Source organism: Oncorhynchus tshawytscha, linkage group LG25 (assembly GCF_018296145.1).
Source record: "Oncorhynchus tshawytscha isolate Ot180627B linkage group LG25, Otsh_v2.0, whole genome shotgun sequence".
NCBI classification, from domain to species: Eukaryota; Metazoa; Chordata; class Actinopteri; order Salmoniformes; family Salmonidae; genus Oncorhynchus; species Oncorhynchus tshawytscha.
Genome location: NC_056453.1, coordinates 43,712,438 through 43,721,650, shown reverse-complemented (window position 1 = coordinate 43,721,650; position 9,213 = coordinate 43,712,438). Strand labels below are relative to the sequence as shown.

The window sequence follows — 9,213 nt, the reverse complement described above, 5'->3', positions numbered from 1 at the left end:
AAAAAAAAGTTTGTACTTTGTTTACGCTCCCTAACTAATTCAACTCAGAATACAAAATGCTGCTCACATTTCCACTTTTATTAGCTTTGGAAAGTGAATTAATGTCCAAATCATGAAAATAAGACTTGTGCAATTTTTCCAACATCATGACACTTATTTGGAGTCTGTGGCTCAGGTGGTTTGAAAGCTATTGAGGTTTGAAAGTGTGAATATCCAACTTGAAACTTGTGTAGTGCTAGGGCAAAACCAAAACGTGCACCCAGGGTGAGCCCCAAGACCGAGTTTGGGTAACTCTGCTCCAGAGCAACAGTGAACCTTTCTCTCCCGAAGACTGCACTCCATTGTCTAGATTTCCTTCTGGGCACAAGAGGGCACCGTTTTCCCGGAGATAAATTATAATTCTCAGTCGTGCATTTTACCTCGACGTTTGGCCCTCGAGACATTCTGTAGGACCGTCGGTATGGTGCGTTCATATATTTAGACACGTCACGGCACGACACATGTTGGGTGGCTTTTCCGAACAACTGAAAAGCAATACAAACTGACATACATACAGAGGTGAATATGGCGGACGTTTCTGAGAGGATGCTGCAAGTTGCAATCGCTATTTCATTCGCAGTCGGTTTCCTTTCTGGATGGCAGGCCAACCGAGCGCGGAGGAAGTTCCTGGATTGGAGAAAGAAACGACTGCAGGATAAACTCTCAGAAACACAGAAGAAATTGGACTTGGCGTGAAAGTGAAGTAGGGTGTGTAAGTAATTGACCTATGATTGCGTGTAGCTACATTGTATCAAACATGTTGTAACAGACACGTTAACTGGAAACGTTGCATTAGGCCTAGCCTACATTCCGTGTACAAATGGCACAAATTCTGATTTTACCTAGGTTTGTTGAAAGGGTTGCAGCCTGACATTTTAGCCTCGCAATCCATGGAGTCGTTTAACTTTTTATTATTTTCACAAGGGGGAAATACGAAATAATCCTATAATAAGTGGTTGAGTCGATTTCTTTGGTAGCCTAGCCCTAGTTTACAGTTGGACATAATTACCGCATGATGTAATAATGATTGTTCTTCTGTTTTCAGGTCGTCACCAAAATACATGTTCAGCTGTCAGATCATGAACTTCCAATAAAATGATTGGGATCGTTGTCACAACCAGCAGAACTGAAGCAAGATACAATGACAAATTTCTGTTTTGTGATATGGTGACAGTGTTTTGCTGGGTCCGTCTTCTCAAATGTGTTCCAGACATCTTCCAGACTACTGCCGTTTTTACGTTTAATAAAAGTACGTGTTTTCTTACATCCTGTGTTTTGAAGATGCCTATGGTAGTTTACTGTCTTTTATATAGTGTAACTATTGTAACCAAATCCATTGCGCTGAATTTTCCCAATCCTAAATCGACTTTACGCACAGGTGGAGATGTGAGAGGATTTGATACTCATACCCTTGAAATATCCACAAGTGCTTTGGGCGTTTGTTTGTGTATAGGGCTCCGTTTGGGATGGGGCAGTATCAACCACCACTCTTATGAGCACCTATGTGAATTTAAATAAAATATATATATATATATATATATATACATTTATGGAAGAGAGATTTTATTGTACATACAAAATCAGCATAGCGGACTAAAATCCACTCCATTGTTGGGAAGTTTCTGAGTTGAGGAACTTCACCGTGGAGTTCAGTCTGCTACAATCAGCAATTTATGCTGTGATTATAAGAATGCATGTGGATTATGTTAGCAATGTTCTCCAATATAACTAGGGAACTTTTATTTTGAAGGAGGAAGTATTTGATCGAGGAACCTATTTGACCCGGAAGTGATTCCGAGTGGTGTCATAAGTATACTGAAAAAAATATATAAATGCAACGATTTTACTGAGTTAAAGTTCATATAAGAAAATCAGTCAATTAAAATAAATTCATTAGGCCCTATTCTGTGGATTTCACATGACTGGGCATGAGCACAGCCATGGGGGAACCAGGCCCAGCCAATCAGAATGAGTTTTTCCCCCACAATGATTTTATTATATGTAGAAATACTCCTGTGTCATCAGCTGTCCTTTTGGCTGGTTTCAGACGATGCCGATTACAGTGGTCCTGGGCTGGTGTGGTTACATGTGGTCTGCGGTTGTGAGGCCGGTTGGACGTACTGCCAAAATCTCAAAAACGAATTTGGAGGTGGCTTATGGTAGAGAAATGAACATTACATTCTCTGGCAACAGCTCTGGTGGACATTCCTGCAGTCAGCATGCCAATTTCACACTCCCCAAAAACTTTTGTGTGACAAAACTGTACATTTTAGAGTGGCCTTTTGTCTCCAGGACAAGGTGCACCTATGTAATGACCATGCTGTTGAATAAGCTTCTTGATATGCCTCACCTGTCAGGTGGATGGATTATCTTGGCAAAGGAGAAATGCTCACTAACAGGGATGTAAGCAAATTTGTGCACATCATTTGAGATAAATAAGCTTTTTGTGTGTATGGAAAATTGAGGATATTTTATTTCAGTAGCAGTTTATCATAACTAGGTGTTGACCCAGGTTGGGGTAGGAGGATATGGCAGGATAGATGTGGTGGTGGGGGTGGGGGTGGGGGGTGGAGAGGGTGTTGAGGAGTGGCAATGGAAGGCATTTTTCTTCGCCACATGGTCAATCCGACATCTGCATTGACGGTGATAACGACGGCTGCAGAAGTCAGGGCATTCATACTTATTGCACTTAGTAGAGCCGTTGTGAAGGAAGTTGTAAAGGAAGTGAGTTTGTGTTTAAACATGACTTCCCGCTCCCCCACCTACCATCAACCAAATATGTCAATGTGGCGCTTTACGGAATTTGGGAGGCGCATGGCGATGTGGTACGGAGCTTGAGTTGGCCTCTTTTTTTAAAAATATATATTTTTATTTTTATTAACAAATCAATACATAAAGCACATGAGGGAACACAAGCATACATAGATTACAAGCAATGGACAATCGAGCTAGGGGCGGGGCTGGGGGCGGGGCTAGGGGGTACAATATCACATTACAATTACACAAGGACCTTAAGGGACATGCATATACTTACAATTCTAACAGCTTTTTTGTTAGTAGAGCATTTAACCGTCTTAAAATACAGTTCAATTTAGATTTGTAGGGTACGAAAATGTGGTTTTCTGTTTGTAAATTTACATTTGTGTATATGAAATTTGGCCAAAAGAATAATGAAATTAATTACATAAAAATGATTCCGCTTATTTCTATTGTATGTAAAGAATCCAAACAGTACATCTCTCCACAATAGTGTAAAATCTTCATAAATGTGTTCAATTATAAACCTACTGATGTCTTGCCACAGTTTTCTTACATGCATACAATGCCAAAAAAGATGCACAACTGTTTCTGGGTGGTCATTACAAAAGGAGCAATTTGAGTTGATGTTTTCCATTTTCCATTTGTCAGATCGAGCATAAATTGGCTTTGAAGCCTGGCCTGTTATATTGCAGGCGTTATGTTGAGGATAGGAGGACATTGGGTGTAAACACATTTTCGCTTGTAATAATTTAGATTTTTCAAATGACAGGCAGAGCGAAATAGCAAGGAGGCTGTTGTGGTTTCTCTATCCCAGCTTCCTGCAACTATGAGTGTAGAAGCCAATTCAAAGCCAATGTATGCTTGATCTGTACATGTGATCGGAGGCTCAGTATGAGCGTGTGACCTAATTGTGGAGCCTCTGCAGGAATGCGCCTCCCAAATTGTGTAATAATGTGGAGGGCGCCGTATAGCTCCGCATTGACATTATCGGTTGATGGCAGGTGGGGGCGGGAGGTCCCGCACAAACTCACTTCCTTGACAATGTCGGTCACCACAGCTCTGCGCTGCTCAGCGAAGCCCAAGACGTGTGAATGGCCTGGTTTCTGCAGAGGCCATATCACCTAAACGCTGCAGGGCCAAAGCAAACCTTCAGATTGACCATGTAATGCCTTTTAGGCTATAAAATATTTCCATGTGTAATTCGCACTCCGACCTGAGAAAGGCAGCAAACCAGCGTCTAGTCTACCGGAACACACAAGAAAAATAAGTGCGTTTACATTTTCAAACATCTTAAAGTATGATCCATTTACTACGCATTATTTAAGACATACAGATAGTTAGCGACGCTTGTTCAACAGGACTTCCTGCATTCGTTCCAAGTTACAAGCCATGAGTTCAAACGTTTCCTTGTCAAAAGGTAAATATGCCATGTTAACTATCCAAAAATATCACTTCTATTAGCTAGTTACGTTGCAACGAAAACGGTTGTTATTTAGCTAAATATTTCCAAATGTGAACTATTTTTATGACATTGGCTAATGTAATCTGTAATGATTTTTTTGGGCGATGGACGTAACGTTTGCATGCCTGTCATTTCGTAAAACTGCGACCTTGTATTATTGCCTACTATTAACTAGCCATGTCAGCTGTCTGTAAGAGTTTGTTAGGCCCAGAAGAGTATTTCTGTAGAAGGTCATTGGCATGTTTTAGCTCGAGCCTTACAGGCCCCATTCATTCCATACAATTAAATTCCCGTGTCAACATTTAAAGCCACAAAATGTGACGACTGCAAGAGATGGATTATTTATGAAGGCAATGCAATACCCTTTCACCTAAATATTCTGTCCTTCCACTTTATAACCCAGCAGTGCCAGTAGCCTTTGATCCCGAGGCCCAGTACTATTATATTACACACGTCCAAAGACGTAGGGGTCTTCTGTATGGGGGGAGTTTTGTTTAAGAGCCCCGACACTCAGCCTGGGTTTATAGACTAGACGTAAATCCGGGACACTCAAACTGAGTATATGATATGTTGTGTTTAGTGTGGTTACATAAAATACTCTTCTCGGCATAACAGATGATTAGTTAAGGCGAAAACGAAAGTAGGGTTGGTGTAAAACGCGAATATCTGGCAACACAAAGGTTCCCGAGTTCAAATGTCATCATGACCAAACTTTAGCATTTGAGCTAATTAGCAACTTTTCAACTACTTACCATGTTAGCTAACCCTTCCCATAACCATGTTAGCTAACCTTTCCCATAACCATGTTAGCTAACCCTTCCCATAACCATGTTAGCTAACCCTTCCCCTAACCATGTTAGTGTAACGGATGTGAAACAGCTAGCTTAGTTAGCGGTGGTGCGCGCTAAATAGCGTTTCAATCGGTGACGTCACTTGCTCTGAGACCTTGAAGTAGTAGTTCCCCTTGCTCTGCAAGGGCCGCAGCTTTTGTGGAGCGATGGGTAACGATGCTTCGTGGGTGACTGTTGTTGATGTGTGCAGAGGGTCCCTGGTTCGCGCCCGGGTATGGGCGAGGGGACGGTCTAAAGCTACATTAGCTAACCCTTTCCCATAACCATGTTAGCTAACCCTTCCCATAACCATGTTAGCTAACCCTTCCCCTAACCATGTTAGCTAACCCTTCCCCTAACCATAACCCTTTTAGCTAACCCTTCCCCTAAACTAATTCCTAAACTTAACCCTTAGCCTAGATAATGCTAGGCTCCGTTAGTCCATTATTGTGCTAATTCACCTGTAAAGTAAAAAAACATAATTTAAACATGTACTGCTCTTCCTACCATAAAACAACATGGTTTATGCATTCTAAATATTGTGCAAGTGTGTGTGTGTTGGAACAGTCAAATACATTTCTGCCTGTACTGTAGTTATCTTATGTTTTGTAGGGTTTTAACATACTGCTTTAACACTGAATGGTAAGCTATTCCAATATAGTGTTGGTGATATTTAGTTTGTTGTATTGCAGTTGGAGGCATAGCTGAAGTAGATACTGGATCAGTCTGTGTTTCTGTTTTACAGCAGAGTTGGCGGCAGCCATCGGTGTGACTGCAGGAGCTACAGCTGCGGGCATCCTCCTCTTCCAGTACCTCTCCAAGGGGTCAGGGGTCAAGCCCAAGGTCAACTTGGACCTGCAGAAAGACAACCCCAAAGTGGTGCACGCTTTTGACATCGAGGACCTCGGGGATAAGGCGGTGTACTGCAGGTGTTGGAGATCTAAGAAGGTAGGCTAGCTGTCAATTTTATGCTCTTTGATTTAGTTTCTAGTTTCACAACTTCTCGCTATACGTTGGAGCCATGTCTTAACCACAAGAAGATTCATAGACACGTGGCATGGTACGAGGGGGTTGTGAGGAGAGCTTCTTTTTGTTTGTAGCATATGCCTTTAACAAACGGTAGGCTAGTAAAGGGGGTATGTTATTACTGGCATTTTGAGCAGAACAAGTCAAGGAATTGAAAGATTTGTTCGGTGTATTCTAACAATGTTTCTCACCCTTAGTTTCCCTACTGTGATGGTGCTCATGCTAAACACAACCAGGAGACGGGGGATAACGTCGGTCCTCTCATCATAAAAAGAAAAGAGGCCTGAATCCAGTCACTCAATCAATCATCCCATCCATGTTATTCCATGACTGCTGCTGACATACTGATGCACACAAGTGCTCTTCACTACAGAAAGGATGACAGTGGTTGACAGTACCATTGGTAGTTGCTCTGAAATATGGTGACCAAATCCATTTTCGGCTATATTTATTTTATTTATTGATTTGAAGCCACCCTTATCACAGGACCAAGCAGTTATCATTTTTGTTGTTGTGGAAAATGACTTTGTAATCATAATAATAATAATGGTAGATATTTCACTGGGGTTACCAAGGAAACAGGGGTGTGGACGTACTGTAAAGCATAGTACCACACTGGTTGTATATATTTAATTGAGCTGTGGTATCTGTGCTGTTCAGAATGTTTGTTTTTGATCAATGTTTGCCTTTCTTTTATACTGTAGACATCATCAGAGCGACAGCGTAGCCTAGTGGTTGGAACGTTGGACTAGTAACCAAATGGTTGCAAGATCAAATCCCCGAGCTGACAAGGTCCAAATCTGTCGTTCTGCCCCTGAACAAGGAAGTTAACCCACTGTTCCTAGGCCATCATTGAAATTAAGAATTTGTTCTTAACTGACTTGCCTAGTTAAATAAAAAATACTAAAAAATAAATAAATAAACTTATCTGTCCCATTATGATGCCATAGAGATCGCAATGTATCCGTCCCATTATGGCACCTGTGAGTGTATGGGCAGCGCCAGTGAGGAAATCTCAATTTTGAAGTAGTCCATTTTCTTCTTCTGCTACTTCTATGAGTTGGTCAACAAACTGAAAGGGTTCATACTGCCCCCTAGAGGGTGTTGTCTGAACAGGTATGAAGCCAAGGCTGGTGATTTACTGCCACCTGGAGTTATGGAATGTTTGCGCACAAATATAATTCATTGGCTGATCCCGCCTGATGACCTTGATGGAATTATCCCATAGGAAGTCCCACCCAGTTGACTACTTAAAAATGGTGAAAGTCCTCAATGGCAATGTCCATGCTAAAACGGGCTTTTTCGGCAGTAGAGTCTTCTACCGTACTCTATGGTTGAGTTTTTCCTGACCATGGGACTTGATCAGGGATATCTCTGTACCTTTTTATTGCAGCTAGGGGCCCAGAGTTTTTCCATGGTCAGGAAAAACACCTGGGGCTACTGAAGCATCAAGGAAACGGATGAGGTGTGACATATTTTTGATTCAACTTGTGAAATCGATTGTAAAATGGTGTCACGTTTCAATGGATTTTAGATGAAAGGTTCTACATCATTCATATCTGCAAATGAAGCCGTCGTAATGATTACCTTGTTGATTTTTAAGTCTGTGTTAACGGTGAATCATGAAGTTAAACTTGTGCCATCCATACTACATACCAATTGGATTCCTGGGTTGTGTTCAGGGGGAGAAAAAAAAACAAAAACATGTGATGTTGTGAAACTAGGAGGTAGCTTACTAGAGAAACACTTCCAGGTTTAGTTTTCGTTTAAAAAAAAAAATGTTTTGCTACGTTTTGCCCTACTTAACACAGCCCTGTAGCCTACTGAATGTTTGAGTGGCTAAAACTGAACTTGTCAAGCAGCACTTCTGGTAACTAGCTTTAATAATTCACTGTTCTATGTAGTGCAGCGTTTCTCTATCTTGGGGGACCCCAAGGCGTGCACATTTTGGGGTTTTTGTCCTGGCACTACACAGCTTAATCAAATGAATCAGCTTCACAGCAAGCTTTGACTATTTGAATCCGCTGTGTAGTGCTGGGCCAAAATGTGCACTCCTTGGGTTCCCCAGGACTGAGTTGGGGGGGGTACGCTGACACTAGTATGAGAATGTCTACAGTCTGTGACCTTAAGATATCTACAATATGTGACTTCATTTTAATCAATCATTTAATCATCCAATAAAAAAAACTATACAAATGTTCTTCCTTCTGCCAGTTAACTAATCCTGGTGTTTTGTGGGAACCATGTCATTTCTACTCCAGTTTGACAGGTAGATGTCATATAGCGCCCTCTATTGCTACACACTTATTTACAAATTCAGCCAGTTCAAACCAAAATAATGTATTAGATTTACTTATAACCAACAGTTTTAAACCAATCAAAGGGAATGAATATGAAGTGTGGACACGACGCATATTCCTCTCCCCCAGGTGAGCTCATTCAGAACTACATCTCTGACTGTAGTGTAGGCCTAGTGATGCCGACCTGGGTCAAATTCCTTCAAAGGTGCTGCTCTTAATTTGGTCTGTCTGGTAGCCTACAATGGACAAATGAAAATAGACGTGATAGTGGAGCCTTGCCTTTGATGACCAGTTTCAGCACCATGGACAATTGCTTTTGACCTAAAGACCCAGTCGGTGTTAGATGGCGAAAGCATGTCTTCCTGGGGCCATCTTGGATGGTGACAGCTAGTCTTCCTGGGGCCATCTTGGATGGTGACAGCTTGTCTTCCTGGGGCCATCTTGGATGGTAACAGCTAGTCTTCCTGGGGCCATCTTGGATGGTAACAGCTAGTCTTCCTGGGGCCATCTTGGATGGCGACAGCTAGTCTTCCTGGGGCCATCTTGGATGGCGACAGCTAGTCTTCCTGGGGCCATCTTGGATGGCGACAGCTAGTCTTCCTGGGGCCATCTTGGATGGCGACAGCTAGTCTTCCTGGGGCCATCTTGGATGGCGACAGCTTGTCTTCCTGGGGCCATCTTGGATGGCGACAGCTTGTCTTCCTGGGGCCATCTTGGATCATGAGAGGGCAATAAACAATAACTAGTAATGCTGCAACAAAAGGTTAATCTCCCCATTCTGGTAAAAATAGTTAAA

General features: G+C 42.0%; 2 protein-coding genes across 4 annotated transcripts; both read left to right on the top strand.

Moving 5' to 3' along the window:
* Positions 1-400: 400 nt before the first annotated feature.
* LOC121840768 (mitoregulin-like) lies at positions 401-1,303 on the top strand. Of its 2 annotated transcripts, none has more exons than XM_042305853.1 (2): positions 401-751; positions 1,085-1,303. In XM_042305853.1, exon 1 carries the CDS (start codon positions 565-567, stop codon positions 733-735), a length of 171 nt encoding a protein of 56 aa, XP_042161787.1. In that variant the 5' UTR covers positions 401-564; the 3' UTR covers positions 736-751; positions 1,085-1,303. The 2 variants fall into 2 exon arrangements, with proteins under 2 accessions (XP_042161787.1, XP_042161786.1); XM_042305852.1 differs by having other exon boundaries at positions 404-747.
* A 2,573-nt stretch (positions 1,304-3,876) lies between these two features.
* On the top strand, positions 3,877-8,317 carry cisd1 (CDGSH iron sulfur domain 1). 2 transcript variants are annotated; one of them, XM_024388406.2, is made up of 3 exons: positions 3,877-4,216; positions 5,840-6,039; positions 6,315-8,317. In XM_024388406.2, the coding sequence occupies exons 1-3, from the start codon at positions 4,189-4,191 to the stop codon at positions 6,402-6,404; spliced, it is 318 nt and encodes a 105-aa protein (XP_024244174.1). In that variant the 5' UTR covers positions 3,877-4,188; the 3' UTR covers positions 6,405-8,317. The 2 variants fall into 2 exon arrangements, with proteins under 2 accessions (XP_024244174.1, XP_024244173.1); XM_024388405.2 differs by having other exon boundaries at positions 3,899-4,216; positions 5,837-6,039.
* Positions 8,318-9,213: the final 896 nt, after the last annotated feature.